This window comes from Myzus persicae, unplaced genomic scaffold, assembly GCF_001856785.1.
Source record: "Myzus persicae strain clone G006 unplaced genomic scaffold, MPER_G0061.0, whole genome shotgun sequence".
In the NCBI taxonomy this organism is placed as follows: Eukaryota; Metazoa; Arthropoda; class Insecta; order Hemiptera; family Aphididae; genus Myzus; species Myzus persicae.
In genome coordinates, this window is record NW_019104266.1 from 138651 (window position 1) to 157209 (window position 18559).

Consider the following 18559-nt stretch of genomic DNA (forward strand, 5'->3'; position numbering starts at 1 on the left):
ATTAATGTTTTTAATACATTTTTTAGTTGATAAATATCAATAGATAACATGTTATAATTTATTTCAGAATTTAAATTATTGGTTTAAATAAAAAACTATTATTACTTAGTATTAACACATATATTATTAAAATTAAAATTAAAGTTTTTTCTGTCGAGTATTTACATTTTATAGGTTTAGACGTTTAGTCTAAGGTAAAGTCGTTTAGATATTTGTATACTGCATTAAAAGTAATTTAAAGTTGACAGCTAAATTTGAAGATTAAAACATTCATTACACAGTGATAAGGTTTGTTAAAGTTTTATTAAACAATTTTTTGCAACTTATTTGAAATTCAGTTTTATGATAAAGTATATCGTCAGTGATTACTGATAAGTCATTAATTTATGATATAGATATGTAATCCGAAATTATAAAATATTAAGATAAAAATTGATGTAATTAGTCATTGCATATTAAACTTTGGGAACACCGTTAGATATATTTAGCTTACTCGTGTTCCAGCTGATAAGCAAAGAATCATATTATTATTTCTATTATATGCCAATATTGATAAACTACCTAAAATATTATTGTATTAACTTATTACCTACTTAAATTTCTCGTTCATTATAAATTAATCATTAAAATAATAGTCATATATTTTATAAATCATTTAATTTACGTTGGTGATTGGTGGACGTTAAAACATTCAAACAACTACACAACATCAGTAAAAATAATTTATTTTATTAAAAGGGGATATATGCCCGTAGGGTAAGCCAGGTGAGGTAAATATTTTAAGAGGTTGGAAATGATAATTAAAGTGTACCTGTGGTTCTCCTAAAGAATAAAATTGATGACCATTGTTTTTTTTTTTTTGTTATAATAATTTTCAGATATTAGTTAAAATAATAATTTTAATAATACAAGATGAAATAATAAAGTCAAGATAACTTAATAATATATATTATAAATATTGTATATTAACTTACGATTTTATACTTGAAGCATGTCCGGCATACGTTCGCGTAACGCCGTTAACAATGAGTAAGACACAAATAAACGCAGCAAAATTAATATTCATGCCTGAATCGTGTCTCGGCCACAATTTTTAATCGAACATATTGACTATCGCACGACGTTAAATCACTACAATATTGCACTGTGAGCTTTCCATACATTCATATTTGAAAAATCACGAAAATCACTATACGTTGTATACTGTAACTTAGATATTTGTAAAATATATATATATTTATATATTTATAAATTTATGCTCATGTGTATATATAAATATATATTAATAATTATATAAATAAAAATGTTATATTTATGGATAAAATTTAGAAGAACGAATAAAACGAACTAAAAAGACACACCACACCGTCGTACTGCATTGCATTCACAATGGTCCGTGAAGAGGCGTTACCGTCTGAAAGAACACTGAATTAGAAACCGGCGGTCGGGTCCCTCCCATGTTGTTTTTTTCACAACCCCTTAACCCCCTCCATACAAGATTTTACTCTCGTTATCAAAAACGGTCGCACTTCAACAAATATAATTACGGTACAGAATACCTCGAAGTAATAAGACTTTTATTATTATACTCCGTATAGAAATACTCAAAAATAAAATATAATATAATGTAGTAAATTATATTTACAACATTAACGAAATGTAAAGATATTTTTGATCTCATATTATTACTTATTTAAACATAAAACAAAATTTGTATAGTTATTTTAGTATTATATATAAAAGTATAGAACACATACACTTAACTCATTTTTAATTTCTTAAATTTTAAATATTTTTTTTTCAATTTAATACAAATAAATTATTGTGAACTAACCTGCTTTGGTATTTAAACACATTATTTTTATAACTTATGTAGTTTTGTTGTTTAGTTAAATTAACTTTAAGCTTTAAATTATTAATGAAGAGTAATTTTTAATTTTTATTTCTAAATTGGTCTGCCTCTACACATTTAATTCCTATATAATATTAAATTATCTACTACCTTGTATTATACATTTCTATCATAACCCTGATACTTTAAAACTTCTAATAAAGGCAAAAATTTAAAAATTTAAAACTTAAATTAATTTAATAAATATTATTGATCAGTATTCATTACTATATTTGTTATAATCAGGAAGGTACAGTGTAATTGTTTATGGAAAATAATACCTAATACTAAAATGTTTTAAATATTGTTATATTTGTTTTATCAATGCTGTACGTGTATGTTTCACTGCCAATATTATCAACCACACTGTTTAATACTTAATAGACCCACCTGTCTATATAGTATACCTACATAATATATAGTCGGGGATGAAAGAAAAATGCACAGCGGGGAGGATATCATCGACACGGTCTAATTTGGGAGTTGTGCTTGTCCACGGACAAGAATAAAGAAGTTATTATACAAATTATGAACGGCCCCCCACATGGTGGTCTATGGATAATGGGGAAAAAAGATCGAGAGATTTGTATTATATTATGTATGGTAAACGTGAATCGATAAAGGGAACAACGTGCCGTCCAGAACGACTGTTCAATGACAATCATTTTTTTCCCTCTGTATTATATTATGTAGTTGGTAATTTATAAATGGACCATGCACCGTTGAAAAATATTTGCGCAGAAGCTAAGCAGTTGTTTTTTTTTTGTAATTACTAATTTAGTTTGAACCATTACAATTTGTATTGTTTGAAGCACTTAAAATGAATAAAAAAATAAATAAAGAGATTAGTTTTATGTAAATATATTATAAAATATATTATACATATAACATACGGAAAAATAAAGTATAACTGCATTTAATATATAACACGTAGGTTGATAATATTTTCAAATAAATAATTTTAGACTTATTTTAATAGTTGTAAATTGAAACGGCAAGACACCGTACGGTACTGCAGGGTACTAATTACTATGAAATTTTTTAACACTACAGCTATAATAACTCAATAAACCACGAGTACATTTTGGTATAGTATATTAGGTAGTATATTTTAATACTAGTATTGAAGTATATATTAATATTATATACAACTAACGTCCAACAGTAAATATTGTGTTTTAAATAAACAAAATAACTATAATAATAATAATTATGGGTCAAAACGGGTCGAAATATTTTAAAAATTTTATCAGGTACCTATATGAATTGATAAAATAAACATAAGGTGTAAATTTAAAGTATCTACAGCTATCGTTTTTGAATTACAATGAAATGAGAATATCGCTACATGAATATCCAATTTTCTAAAAATGTCTAAAAAACTTCAAACGCTCATAAAAATTTAATTTGAGTTTCCTGCAGTAGATTTTTTAATATTTGATAAAGGTAGATTAATCATTAAGGAATCTTGAACTAAATTTTGAAATCTTAGATATAAAAAGAAAAAGTATCATGAATTTCTAACTCAAAATGATTTGCAACATTTTTTGATTTTTACAAATTTTGTTGAAATTTTAAATTCAAACGTTCATAAAAAATTATTCAATCAACTTTTTTTTTAACTTCCACTAACAACAAAAAAACATACAAAGAACGTCGTATTACATTTTAAAGTTTTTTGAACTAGAGTAAAATTATTTATCGACTTACTTTAAAAAAAAACTAATAATAGTCGAAAATATCATATGCCTATAAAATATATGTTCAATACTAGTCAAAATATTTTGAAGATTTTATGGTGTATAGAAAATGCGGGTATAAACATTCAGTGAAAATTACACGACTTTGTAAAAACCAATTTTGGGTAAAAATATTCCTTTTTTCCTTAATTTTTTGTTTCTTTTCCTCTTTTCTCTTCATCGCTCCGCTCAGAATCTAAAATTTAAAATATTAGTTTATATAGACTTACAGTTAAAAAGCTGACTCTTGGAGCAGAACTTTCAGGTTGAGGTATAATTGCAAGTTACACAATAATACTTTTTTGTTTTGAAAAACGCTATTGAAAGTGAATAGTCAGCAAATGGGCTTAAAAAGTTTCTTATAGCATCTCTTTAGATTTGAATGTGGCAACAAATTTTACTTTGTTGTACAGGTATAATAATTATAAAATATATTTATCGAATCGACGATTGTTTTAAAGAAACTTACGTAACTGTTAAAATGTATGAAATTTAAAAAAATGATGTGAATATTAAATATATTGATTTATTTTGTGTATTTACAAAAATATTTTTTTTTTCAATGTTTAGAATAAAACTAATGAAATTGTGTTAGAAATTTGAAAAGGCGTTATTCTCAGTGACCATATAACTTTGAGTTCGTCCATGCGGAGCATCTTCTGACTCCAGCGCGCGATCTTTATAATTTACGTTCAGGTGAATTCCGCGAGTTCTGGTTGCATTAATACAGTGGATCCAATTTGATGGAACTTAAAAATTTTCTCTATCATTTATATTAATAAATCCAATGATATTTTAAAGTATTTAGACTAATTTAAATAAATAGGTACCAGTGTACCACAGACCTATTCACAAGTCACACTATTCAACTACGTGTGTGACGCGTGCCATATGTTGGCATTGTCGTATCGACTTAATTGTTATAACTTATTTTAGTTCAATTAAAATATTTAATAATTTTAAAATAATATTAAAATAAACATTTTTAAAGTTCTTCCGTAATTTATAATAATTTGTCTACATATAGCGAGGCACGATAGCTATTATAATTTATAACTAATACATTTTTAATAAAAATAAATAAAACATAGGTATTACAATATTATGTTATGAATACAATTTCAATGTAAGTAGATGATTATATTATTTTAGATACATATAATTTTTTTATATGGTTTAAATAGATATAACCATAAGGTACATACTACATACCACGACTGACTAAAATGAAAACGACATCCAACAATAATTATAATATTTATTAGGGATTATTTATCTTGCACTTAGATAAATTTGAAAATCAATGATTCAAGTTTTTGGCTACAGAAATTTGTTAATAGACAGACATTTTTCATTTTGTATTTCCCAAATGGCTGTGTATGAATTTTCATTTGTATTCAAGAGTAAACAGAACACAGCTGGTAAGTACTAAAATATAGGTACAAAAACCCCATTATAATACAACAAAAGTCTAATGGGTCATTCGCTAAAAGAAAATAATTATCCTTCACTGTTTTTGGACTGTTTATGTAATAGTGTACTTTAGAAAGTGATTTTGGAAGTTTCACAAACATCGTATAACCCACGTTAACGAGAAGTACCTCATATCTAATTAATTACTGTAAGTTTATTTACATATGTTAAAGTCAATGCTGTTTCTAAATAATTGTTAGCTAATTCGTGTTTTATGATTTTTGAAGGATGATCAGTAACATAATCGCCCTTTTTGTTTTATATGTACATATATACTAATAATAGTTTGTTGAACAACAATTTTGGTATCCTTGCTTTCATTCGAATACGAGCTTGTTAAAGTTTTTGAGATAAAATTGGACAAAAAACATGATAAATGCAAATAATTAATGTAAATAAATTATCCTAAATAATTTAACTATATATGATTTATTAATGCATTTTCATAAAATTTCTTCAGATTTAAATTCAGAATAATAATTTTTATAGAAACTTGAATACTTGACATATTTTTCTAAACTGTTAATTTTTTCTTTGACAAAAATTACACTAATTTCACTGTTCATATTCAATGCAATAATATTTCAGAAAACTATTTGTGTCATCAATCACACTAGCACGATGTTCACAGAAACAGAATTGAACTGAACATACACGTAAGGAACTAATCGCCAATCGGTACACAATGAATATATTATATTATAATATTATTGCTTTGCCGATTATAATTTTAATACAACATCATTTTACACCGATATGATAGTGACATCTCAATATAATAGGTATTTTCCATGCTTTTAAATTATAAGCTACTAAAAGCCATATATTTAATAATTGTGCACCAATTATATATTTAGGGATTATTGTAACCTACTGTATTACAAATAGAAAAATAAAAAAAGACAATAACTGGTGAATGATAATAATTAGTGATATAGTGGAGGATTAACTAGAAATAAGTATTAGTCATAAGTTTGGTAAGCAGATGCCATGGATACATATTATGTATATATATGTATTATGTACATAGTATACATAACATTTTAGACTTTTGCAGAAACCTTAATACCTACATATTAGAATTTTGGTATACGGTTATGTAAATACGTCTTATTAATAGATGTTAATTTTAATGTTCAAAAAATACTGAAAGCATTTTTTAATAAAAATACTGAATACAATTATCATTGTGCAGTGGCGTACACAGCTATTTTCAATGGGGGGGGGGACATTAAAAAAATGATATACATATAATATACATTATACATCAATAAATCAATAAATCAAAATAATATTATGTTGTTTAGCTAAGATCTGTTAATTATTTTAATCGTAGAACAATATCAATTTTTCAGGGCTTTTGTCCCAACTCATCAATGACGTCTTCAGGAGTTAAATGCATAGCCTGGTGTACCGACAACATGGTCAAACCATTTAATCTGTCCCGTGTAAATAATTATTTTTCAGTATAAAATGTAATGAATACGGATTAAAAATATATAGGTATGATAAAACAACTGTTTAAATCTTTCATAGTATTTCTCAAATAAGATTTTACCCTTTTTAAATTCGAAAACTTTCTTTCTGGAGTAGCTGTTGATACCGGCAGTGAACATAGAATTTGTAATAACATGTGAATATTTGGGAAAATTAGTACCCTAGTAGATTAAATTAATTTTTTCCAAAACAATTTCATTTGAAAATGGCATTGTGTGTGTACTATTAACAATGTAGTAATATACTCTAACAGTCTCTAGTACCCATCCATGAATAATATTTTTAAATAACAGCTATAAATAACTAAAATCGTTATTCTTGGTTTTAATATGTAATTTCGTTCAAATTTTAAACTTAAAATGTCTGTAAAAATAACTGAGTTTATATATTTTTTTTTTGGTTATTGTATGAACTTTTTATGAGACTTATTTTTTTAAATTCGTAGCTATAAAAATTGAATATATTACACAATTTTTTAACTACAAATTAGTTTGAAAATGCTCGAGATTTTGATAATATTTGTCAACATTTTAGCTTTAAATACTTATAGATAAGCCGTGCCTATATTGATTTATAATAATATTTATCATCTGCTATAATAAAAACTTAAAAGGAATATTGTATTAAATTTTCAAGATTTTTTACCCAACGAATGAAATTGTATTGACATATTTTATAGAAATAAAAACTAAGCTCAACACGAGCCTAAATATTTTGAAAATTTTATCAAGTATAAAAAATGATAAAATAAATATATTAATCAATCCTCTTATCTCTCCATAATACTAAATACTCTCATTGCCAAAGACAATATTTCCCCATAATTACATTTGTTCGGATTACCGATTAAACCTTTACATTAAATCACATATACCATAGTTAGATAAGCAAATAGCTAATATTTATATTAAATATATTATACATTATGTTAATTTAAGCTACATTGTAATAATACTAAGTATATTGAAACAATTAATTTGAATAAACAAAAAAAAAAAATTTAAGTATCTTTTATTTGTAACAAATTAAGAAATTTACTCCATGATGAAAAATTGAGCGAGTTGGACAATGTTGTAAAAATAGTGTACATCAGAGCGGTACCAACCTTTTTTTATAAATACAATTTTATTAATTATACAAATCTTTGGCTCGGGCAACGTCGAGTGTCCAAGCTAGTATCGCTTTTTAAGACTATTGAAGTATAGTATATACCTATCTATTGTAGTATAGGTACTCCGACATTATTCATTATACATTATTTTTTATTTAGGATTTTGGTTTTCATGTAGTACATATTCATATTAATAATTGAAAATATATAGTTATAGAGACATAAATATTGAATAATTTAATTTTTGGAATTTTATAATATTAAAAATCTTGTTGATGCTTGATGGAATTTCCATAATATCTAACCTACATACAATGGTAAAAAAATTTAATATGATGTTTGTATTTCCTGTTTTTGTTTTATCAATTTTTTTAAAATAACCTCAGAATTATACCTTCTTATTTATTTTAAAATTATTAAGATAAGGTATACTAAAAAATAAAAATAAGGTAATGTAAAATATTTGTATTTAAACATAAGTTTTTTTAACACTGTGTAATAATTTATAATACAATTATTAAACATACATATTAAAGATTAGACTACAATTTATATTATAAAATGCATGTTTTAAATCAATGTCTGCACTCTGCACGGCTCCAAGAACGGTCGCAGTGTTTGAAGAAGAGGTAACATTGATTTTACTATATATTTTATTATAAAATCAATGGTGGTAGTTAAACACGTTACCCCGGAGATGTAAGATGCTAAATACTTAAATACGCTATACTGAAATTCTCTAACAATATTTATGAATTTAATTTTTAAATAATACAATACTTTCTTTTCTTTGTTAAGTATCATTTATAAACTATAACCAAATTTAATAATTAATGATAATAAATTATAGTTAGCATTGATTGTATTGATAAATAATAGTAATGGGTGTTGTATCTAAAGAAATATAGAAGATCGGTCATTTAGAAGATCTATCACTATAGCTTATTTAGGAATTAGCTTCATTTATAGCTTTTCTTGTTTTAATTATAATTTATATTAAGTAGTGATCATATAATCTAAGGTAATTTTTTTAGGTATTTATATTTATATACTTATAATATAAAATATAAATGATATAGGTAATATATGTTTACAATTATAATTATTATAATATATATTTTTATCAATAACCGAATGCCATTTATCCATAAAAATAGAAAAATTTAAATACCTATTTATAATTAACTAGCTGCCCGACATCCTCCGGAAGAAATTATTTTTTTATAATTTAATTTAAAAACATAAGACTATTTTTTGGCTATACAAATAATGCAACGATTATAAAATTTAAAAAAAAAATTTAAAAAAGAAACAGACATCGTTATCGGTGGATAAATGAAAATAATTGGTAATTAGTTAATTATTATTATTATTATAATGAGGGTTCAAAACCGGTTTCCTTCGTCTCCAAAATCAAGTTAGATTCTTTTATATATAGATTATAGATGATAGTAAGGTACCTATGTACTAGGACCAAATTTGACGAGAGAGAGGATTTCCCTCGGGCCCTCCATTTTTAAGAGGGAAATTAGTAAGACACTTATTAGTTAAAAACTATAAATATAAATTACAAAAAAAAAAACTACGTAATATTTTCCAGTCAAAGTAAAACATTCGATCGAAATTTCAACCAAACTCGACCAATTCAAACAATACCAAAGTAAAAATAATTGTATTATTGTTTTTAACAACAATTTAGATCAAAAACAATATTTTCGTGCTTATACAAGTTTAGCCATCACTCCGACAACGGACAGACTTGTGAATTTGAATTAATTAAAAACAAATTTTTTATGTAGGGAGAAACTGATTTATTCAATGGACTTTACAAAAATAAAAATACTTTTAGCCAGATCTGCGAAATTGTTTTAAACACGCCTATGTAAAGTATCGATTCAACAAATCGAAATCATACTAAACATTGTCGGCACTTTAAAGTGGAAAAAAGGTATCATATTATTATTATATAGCCGTATAGATTATAGGTATTTGTAACTGGAATAGCACCAAAAAAATGTTTGCAGACGTGTGTCGACCTATACTCGTAACTCGTATAGGTATTAAGTCCTAACCTATAATTAAACTATTACAGGAAGATTCTTTTAACACTAAACACTCATTAAAACGAAAAGTTTTTGCTACATAACTTTAAGTGTTCACCCGCAAAACAACATTTTTGAAAATAATATCTTTTTTATCGTTATCATTCTTTATGTATTTTAGTTTTTTAATGACACCATTTATATTTTAAATTGCATAGTTCGGGACAGAATGCTATTCTAAGAATTATATAATAATACCAAAAATGTAATAAGTGATTTTTTAAAAAACACTATTTTATAGGCGAAAAACCCCTTATACGACTCGTAATAAAGATAGAATTTTGTATGATGTACTACAGGACGCATTGGAATCAGATTCTTGATTAGATTGCTTAAAACAAAAGTTTGTGAACGTTGGTAGTATTAAAAACCGAATTAAATGATTTAAAAATATAATTTTTTTAATCCAAGTTCTATGCACCCAGTAAGAAGCATGTCTTTTTCAAAAAATTGTTCGAAATCGGATAATTACTAGGCATGAGAGTTAAAGCAAAAAATCCGGTCATGTTGATCATACCACAGAATAATACAATAAGTTGATCATAAGTTGATTATTGGTTGGTCAAACTCATGTCGATGTTTGGGTATAAAATGAACAATTTATACATATATTTTATGTTAAAGGTATGTTAAATGTATACATAAATGTTTTTACAATTTATTTTGATGTATCTTACTTTTGTTTATCATAAGATTGTTCATTTGTATCACTTTGTTCATATCGTTCCAAAAGGCGTATGCCATTTATTCTAATAAATAAAAAATGTATATTACACTAGCTGCTCAACGTTGTCCTTGTCCGTGCCAAGATTTGATTTTGTTAAAAATATATTTTTCTAGTTTACTAGAATAATAACAAAATTGGCAGTTTAGCGCTCCCGGTGGATAATATCTGCATTATAAACGCCGTAAATTAACAAAGAGTCAACAATATCCTAATTAAAGAGGCAGAAGGGACAACATAATTTTGGCGTTGCATCTACATGGTGCCCACAATTGATTTTATACAGGTTTTTCAACACTTATGTATAATAGTACCTATTAACCTATAACCTAATCTAATCTTTATTTTTTATAGACTCAACAGAGCATTTATTTTGATCTTCGATTAGTACTCGAGGAAGGGCATCTAGCGCCCAAGTTGTGAGAGATAAAGTTGTAAGTTACAAGATTTAGAACTGTAATTATATACACAGTGAGCGCTAGTTGTGGTCCTCGAATCCTTCCTATTCTGAACTGCTAATTTTTGGCGATAAACTGCGCTCATCCCTCCGAGAGTATTCACTTTGGAAACCAATAATATTATGATATTTTAAGATATTATTTTAAATCGTAATCGGCGTCCGTCGTGGTTCACTGGGTATTAAATTTAGACACGATAGAATGTGTAGTGTCGCCATCTATTCTCGTGACGGCATCGCAAGAATCGTACAAAATATCAATTTGCTACCGCAGTTAACCACGATTAAAGATAGTATGGGAGTAATAGTATGGGACATTGGGGGGACCCAACTTCCTACGACGAGATCGTTTTAAGGTGACACTCAAATTATATGACCAGAACAGCTGGAGTATTCACCACTAGCGCATTAGTAACGATATTGTGCGGTGATATTTAAAAGCAGGAATATTACAGTGCTCCAGCCGCCCCGCGGTATTTGAGCTTTTCACCACTATTATATCCAAGCGCTAGTGGTGATTTTTTCCAGCTGTTTGCAATGGTGATTTCGGTACACTTTTTCGTGATTTGTTGGACAGCTGCTGCCGTACTATCCTAAATCGTGCGATTAACATTGTCTAGTTTTGCGTTAAGACTTACAATCTCTTTGGATACTGGAGGATAAAATGGAAATAATAATTAGAAATATTAGTTTTCTATAGAAGTTGTCTGAAACTCTGAACGTAAGATAACCTTACATACTTTAAATATCAAAATAAGACATGCACTATTTTAATTTTGACAAACCAAGTTCTAATTTTAAACGTTTCAGGAAGCTATTTTAATACTTTCGTACAGGTATTTTCCTAATATTATTATTATTAATATTTATTTTTTAAATGTCCAACAGTCCTAAATAAGAGGAATTATTGCCTGCAGTTTGATATTCAAGTGCTCTTAACTATTGTTGGTACCAGGCACCAGCTACCTAACTGTCAGAACATACGGTTAACAGCAGGACGTCAGGACACCATCATTATTTTTTCATTTATTTAATATTGTTAAGCTTTTAAGCGTAATATATATTTTTGTTATCACAAAGCTTTTTATTTATATTAATTATTGTCTGGTATTAACTATTTTTATATTTGATGGTAAATTGCAATTACAGGATTGTTCCATTATTCGAACCCTGAAGATTAAATTGTAACAATCAATTGCCATTATTAATTGTGCATCATGGGACGAAAGAAAATTAATATATCCAAAATCACGGACGAACGAAACCGTCATGTATGTAGCATTATAATTTTCACAATTACTCTATTAATTTCTTAATGTTAATTATAAAATTGTATAGGTGACTTTTAACAAACGCAAATTTGGTGTCATGAAGAAAGCTTACGAATTAAGCGTATTGTGTGATTGTGAAGTAGCAATCATTATTTTCAACAAGTCCAACAAGTTGTACCAGTACGCTAGTACAGACATGGACCAAGTATTACTCAAATATACTGAATATAGTGAACCACATGAATCACTGACAAACACTAATATTATTGCTGTAAAACAAAATTAATTGTTCTTTTTGAAATTATTTAATAATTATTAATTGCATTTTAAATTTTTAGCAATTAAACAGAAGAGGAGGAGAAGGTCCTAGAAGTTCTAAATCTGTTGATCCGTGCGTTACTGAAGAGACAAATACAACAAATCAACCCAAGCAATTTAAAGTAATGTCCACTCCTAGAATTAAACTTAAACACAACGATATTTCGGATGAAGAATTCAGAATACTTATGACACATGGAGGGAGGATAGTGGATGTAAGCATTTATAAACTTGAAATAAATATATTGTACGTAAATATACATAAACTCAAATACTTTCTATTTTTGTGTGTAGTAAATACTTAATATAACTTTTAACACTTTAATTATCTAAATGTTATTTAATTTACAATAGGAAGATGATGACGAAGATGATGATGATGATGATGATAGTAATGGTCTTGAATGTGAATTTATTGCTGACATGCCTGACATTCCTGGTATTCCTCCTCACAAAGTTCCAGAAGCCTTAAGAAAAATTCGAGAGGGTAACCCTATTGAAAATGCTAAACGAGTTACTTCCAGTGACTCAGATATGAGTATGAATCATTAATACATATTTTTAATGCAAATTAACATGAGTTATAATTAATTTTCAGGTGATGACGAATTGAAAATAGACAGTGGTGCTGATGATGATTTTGAAGAAATAGATGACAATTTACATAAGAATATTGAAAGCTATATTTCTCCAGCCACCTCACGACAACCAACTCTGCCTATCCCAAAAAGTATTATTAAATACAATATTTCATAAAATAATTATGATAATAAAATATGGTGCACATTGCACAACTATAATTTTGGAATTCATGTTTAAAACATCACATCATCAAACTTTTTAATAAAGAAATAAAATTGAAAAATTTTATCAATAGAGTCAGAATTTTGTTGATGAGTAGCTTTACACTTATTTCATGCTTCATAGATTTAGGCCATAATATAAATTGTATTTTGTATTTTTTTTGTTTTTCAACATGTTAGCTGTGTACAATGCTAATTTGTGTCATTCTACAATGTTCATATATACTGTGTCCAGCAAGGAAATGCACCAGTTTTGAGTATCCCTCATCCCGCCTACAAAACCAGTTTACCTATGGTAGGGTGTTGTGGGGAGGAACCAGATTTGGTCAGTGCCTGGCGTGTTCTTTCGCTGGACAGAGTACAGTATGCTGAATGATTCCAATAGGCATGTACCCTGTACAAAGCACTATAACTTGATCAGTGTTTCGATTAAACTATTAGATTTTTATTAGTGTCTCCTCATACATTAATATTTTTATGAATTTTTTCTTAAATCACAATTCAAACAATCTTAATTTTTAATTGTAACAATTTAAAACATATCAAAAGAAAAATAATCTGTAAGTACATACTTGCTATACTAAGTTGAAGTAGACATTTAGATAATTTTGTAATTTAACTTATTTTAAGTATACGTGTGACATGTCCACAGTTCTCATGTTACATACTATTCATTTTTCAGTACATATTTTAAGTTACTCTAATATCTTTGAATAATTAAGTGTTTTCTATTAAATGATTATTCATTTTGAAAATGTCATAGCTTTATGGTAAAAATGGCACTTTTTGGCGAATTCTGTTACTTTATTTAAGTTATCAACATGTATTGAATAAAAAAAATGTCAAATGCCTAATTATTTTGGAAGTATAATGTAATATTATTATTAATTGGTGAACATTTCAAGTCTACAATAATTATTTCTTTCTCAATTATCAAAAATTGATTTTGTTGAAAGGTGTCATAGCCTAACTATTCCCACTGTTATGCTGTTTTTAGCAAGTTTATTTTGGTTATTCAGTAAAGTTCTGAGAGTACAAATTAGTCTTAAAATTGTATTTTTGTGCTGAATATAACATTATATGAGGTATGCACAATCAGAATCTGTACTTATGGCATCCAGTCTAAGGATATCACAGTATCATAATATATCTTCAACACTTCATAACCTTTTGCATAATGTGAATAAAATTAAAGCACCAGTTCCATATATTACTATAAAAAATTAAATACAACATGTTTATGTTATGTACTCTTAACTTTTCAATTATTACAATTTTAGTCGATGATGAAATTAAAGTTGAAAAAAATGATGATGACGTTGATGTTGAAATAATTGAAGATGACAACGATCATCCTGAGGAAGTGAGAAGCCCTAAAAGTCCAGAAGCTACAAAACCACAATTGACGCAAAATATTCCAAAACCACAATTAGTGCCAAATATTCCCTCAAGTATTGTATAATTAATACATTTATTTAAAAACTAAAATTAATTAAATTTATTAATTAGGTTTAGGCTTAATTCAGAATAAATCTCCAAAAAATCAATCAATAAATGTACGGTACCGCCCTTACAATATTCTACAAACTTCCAAAAAAATGGTAAAAATACCACCACAAAAGTCTATGGAAATTCGAAGTAACATAACACACAATGGACAGTCTCCAATGCAGCAACGAAGAGTTTATGCAGGATTCAAACAACGTATCCAGGTCAAAAAAGATTTGTTGCCTCCTGATATTAAAGTCAATAGTACACAAATGTCACAAAGTAGTAATACAAACGATTCTTAGAATTAGTGTAAATTTGAAGAAAAAATCATTCCAAATACAAACATGCCTTTATTTTATACATTTTTTTTAAGACTGTACTTTAGTAACAATTATTGGTACCTATTCATTTATATTTAATTATATATAATGTAATATGAATTATAATACAATTTAAATATGTAGCAGTTCGAATCCTTTGTTCAAACTTCCTATTTATAAAAATGTTATCATTTTAATATTAACCTACAATTGAACATTAAAAATTATTTGGTTAAAATGTTATACATGCCAAATGTTTTTGTTCGGTTTTAGATATTATGTGTTATTGAATGATTGTAAGGACGTTTATGTACCATTTTTAGAAAAAAAAATTATTAGTTGTATGTATTATTAAATTTTAAACTGGTTTTTAGCTTTTGTTCCACAATTTTTACAATTGTTGATTCATGTATTAAAATGTATGTTATGTTTTAGTATTATTAATTATTATTATTTAAAATTATTTTTACATTATTGTTTAGATCTTTAGTTAAATATCTGGTTAAATAAATGCAACTTATCTATGTCAATAATATGTATTTATTTATTTAACCTTAAATTACGTCATATGCCATAATAATATTTATTTACAGCAAATTGGATGAACATTGAAAAATAAAAAATAAAAGAGTTTTGTTCCAATACGTGATCAAACTATCATAGAACTAATGGAGGATCATGCACAGAGTTTTGCCATTCCATTAAATCAGAAATCCAAACTCATACTTCTAGACAGTTGTTTCAACTGGTTGCGTCATTAGACCTGTTTTGTAGTTGGATTTCAACAGTCAAAACAATGCGTGGATTCCAGTCAAAGGCTGTCATGATGCATTATCCAAAATTCCTATCAACAGAGTTTCATGATCCACCCTCATTAGAGCATAAACCTGGGCTTTTATTTAAATTAGATGTGTTATTTTTAATTCAACAAGTGAAGTGAAAATCATGAGGCTATATTATGTATTTAAAATCATCTAAATAACACCTTTAAATTCAATAAATACCAGTTAATAAATCATAAGCTATTGTCAAATCATTATGATTTTTACATTTGGAATGAATTCTATGTAATTATTTTTAACAACACGGTTCTTTCAGAAAAAATAGACGTTTGTTTTGTTACAAAGATACACTTTATACACAGTTTTTATTTAATAAAATAATAAACAACACTCTTGACGAACAAAACAAAAAAATATATATTAAACATCATATAGGTATTGCACATAATATTCTGTTTGGGCACAAAATAAAAATAATAAAATTAATTTTAAAATGTACAGTAATGGTAGAAAAAAATACAATTACAGCTTGGAAACTAAAATTAGGGTTAAAACTTAGAATAGTAATCACCGATTAAGTCTTATATAGGAGATACTCTTTAAGAGCATTGGGTAATGGTAATTTTGATACGGATGCTGCTTTGATATTCTTCAGAATAGTTTCCCTGCACGCACTCTGCAACGAATTAACTAAAAACAAAAAAATTGTTTCATGATAATTACTTATACATAATGCAAGAGTGATTATACAGTTCACTCATATTTATCTGGCAGTCATTAGAAAAACTATAAAGCTGAATGAACCATTTTAGTTGAGAACTATGCAGTGAACAACAAATGTACAATATTTATCTCAACAGTAATAATTTCAAACCAAACAAAGGAAGGAGGTACAGTCTAAAATCTAAACAAACAACTCTCGAAATTCAACCTTTACAAATTTACAATACCACAATAAGCATTGGATGAAATGTGCAGAAAAAGTAATGTGCATATATTTAACATTTTTAATATTTTGTGTTGGTCACTAAATTTTCTACACACATTGATTAACATTATGCGGGGAACACATATTTATTATTAACAGACATCTTACCGTTATATACTTGTATTACACGGACTCGTTTAGTGGCACCGTACACATCAATCACTGCTCTGATAGGACCATCGTTATACGGTATAGTACTCGAAAGTGGAACGACAAACTCACCGTTGATAATGAAATGCATAACAGCCATGTTCTGACCACAGGGCAAATACAACACCCCGACCCGACTGCCCACGTCCGTCGGCAAAATGTCCATTTTTTCGTCGCCCGAAGACTTCAGAATGCTGGTCGGAAACGTACCCCGGGATGTGAATACATGATTACCATCCAGTCGGAAGTAGTTGGTAAGGTAGTTGGCGTCGTACCAAGCCTGGTGTTTGGTGAGAGCACATATCCACGACTCACCCATGGCCTTGTTGGACACCATGTCCGGTATAGCGCACTGTGGCAACAGATGGCCGCTGCGCTGCAGCGCATCCGGGTCGAGCTGCGTCAGGCCCAGCCGTATGTGTCCGGACCAGCCGTTTTCGCTGCTCTCGATCTCGATGAGGAACACTTCACCCGGCGACAGCGACTGTTCGCTGAACACTATGGCGTTAGCGAAGCTCATCTCCCGGTGGGCCACAGTGTCCTGTTCGTGGAGGCTCAGGTTGTAACCATGGAATCGGTGAAACCGCGTTTGCCGGTAAGTGCACGGCTGTTTCTCGGACATGGCGGCCACGGCGGAGGGCACTTCAACCGTTCGAGGGCAATATTAATACGCGCGCCGGTGGCGGCGTTCCTACTTCGAGCGGAAGTAGTATACTTGTCTATGACTCCGACTGCGGCTGCCGCACCGCCAGTACCACACCCCCGTCAAAGACGACGACCATTGGCGGCGGCGGCCGTGGTCGGCACACTAACTCCGAGTCATTTCGCCGGGCACGCAATTTATGATGCACTCAAGACGACGACGATGACCAATAACAATAATAGCAAAAGCAATATGCGAAGTTACTATATTATTACGGTTAGTAGTTAGGTTACAACACTTCAGCGTGTCGGGTGTGTAGTGCGTATGCTACCGCAAAACCGTAAATCGTAATCTCCAAGCAGCAGCCAGAAGATATCAACAACAACAACAAAAACAAATAACAACAACAATAAACAGCCGTGTGATGACTAATCTGACAACTTACTCCTCAAAAATTTAATTTAATTGTTATCTAATCAATTGTCTTATCAATAACCAAAGATCCCGCCCATGGTTTTAAAATCTTCAGTCGTCCACTCGTCCATAGTCAGTGGTCACTGGTCAGTAGACTCGCAACGGCATAGAACGAGTAATAAATTAATATTATATGATTATATTTAATATAATAATTATATTATTCTGTGTAATTACTCTGTTCGGCGATCGTCACCATGTAGGTGTGTACTGTGTAGCACTAGTGACAATAGTCGTTGGTGTTAGAAATTATCTATTCCTTACAGCTTACATGATTACATGGCTGTACTTAATACATTTTATCATTCACTGTGGACAATGCTGA

The 18559-nt window shown here is 28.5% G+C and overlaps 3 protein-coding genes across 5 annotated transcripts in view; 1 reads left to right on the forward strand and 2 right to left on the reverse strand.

Moving 5' to 3' along the window:
* Positions 1-1422, reverse strand: part of LOC111040640 (protein Wnt-5b-like) — a 62431-nt gene extending 61009 nt beyond the window's left edge. The window contains exon 1 of the mRNA XM_022324613.1: positions 975-1422. Within this exon, the coding sequence (XP_022180305.1) occupies positions 975-1066 (92 nt within the window). The 5' untranslated portion in view covers positions 1067-1422. The remainder of the gene's footprint in view (positions 1-974) is intronic.
* A 10158-nt stretch (positions 1423-11580) lies between these two features.
* Positions 11581-15412, forward strand: LOC111040618 (myocyte-specific enhancer factor 2A homolog). 3 transcript variants are annotated; one of them, XM_022324565.1, is made up of 9 exons: positions 11715-11830; positions 11912-12047; positions 12144-12265; positions 12333-12536; positions 12604-12798; positions 12938-13121; positions 13182-13313; positions 14667-14837; positions 14896-15412. In XM_022324565.1, exons 3-9 carry the CDS (start codon positions 12212-12214, stop codon positions 15177-15179), a joined length of 1224 nt encoding a protein of 407 aa, XP_022180257.1. In that variant the 5' UTR covers positions 11715-11830; positions 11912-12047; positions 12144-12211; the 3' UTR covers positions 15180-15412. The 3 variants fall into 3 exon arrangements, with proteins under 3 accessions (XP_022180258.1, XP_022180257.1, XP_022180256.1); XM_022324566.1 differs by lacking the exon at positions 11912-12047 and having other exon boundaries at positions 11581-11715; XM_022324564.1 differs by lacking the exon at positions 11912-12047 and having other exon boundaries at positions 11722-11830.
* A 904-nt stretch (positions 15413-16316) lies between these two features.
* Positions 16317-18243, reverse strand: LOC111040619 (neuralized-like protein 2). The gene is made up of 2 exons (XM_022324567.1): positions 17076-18243; positions 16317-16669 (listed from the first exon to the last, which is right to left on the reverse strand). The coding sequence occupies exons 1-2, from the start codon at positions 17737-17739 to the stop codon at positions 16554-16556; spliced, it is 780 nt and encodes a 259-aa protein (XP_022180259.1). The 5' UTR covers positions 17740-18243; the 3' UTR covers positions 16317-16553.
* Between the last annotated feature and the right edge of the window lie 316 nt (positions 18244-18559).

What these genes read in the sequence shown, in the direction of transcription:
- LOC111040619 (XM_022324567.1), bottom strand. Translation starts at nt 17,739, where the DNA reads ATGTCCGAGAAACAGCCGTGCACTTACCGGCAAACGCGGTTTCACCGA. An exon ending in TGTAATACAAGTATATAACG is followed by an intron (nt 16,670 to 17,075) that starts GTAAGATGTCTG and finishes TTTTGTTTTTAG; the next exon opens with TTAATTCGTTGCAGAGTGCG.
- LOC111040618 (XM_022324566.1), top strand. Translation starts at nt 12,212, where the DNA reads ATGGGACGAAAGAAAATTAATATATCCAAAATCACGGACGAACGAAAC. An exon ending in CAAACACTAATATTATTGCT is followed by an intron (nt 12,537 to 12,603) that starts GTAAAACAAAAT and finishes TTAAATTTTTAG; the next exon opens with CAATTAAACAGAAGAGGAGG. An exon ending in ATGGAGGGAGGATAGTGGAT is followed by an intron (nt 12,799 to 12,937) that starts GTAAGCATTTAT and finishes AATTTACAATAG; the next exon opens with GAAGATGATGACGAAGATGA.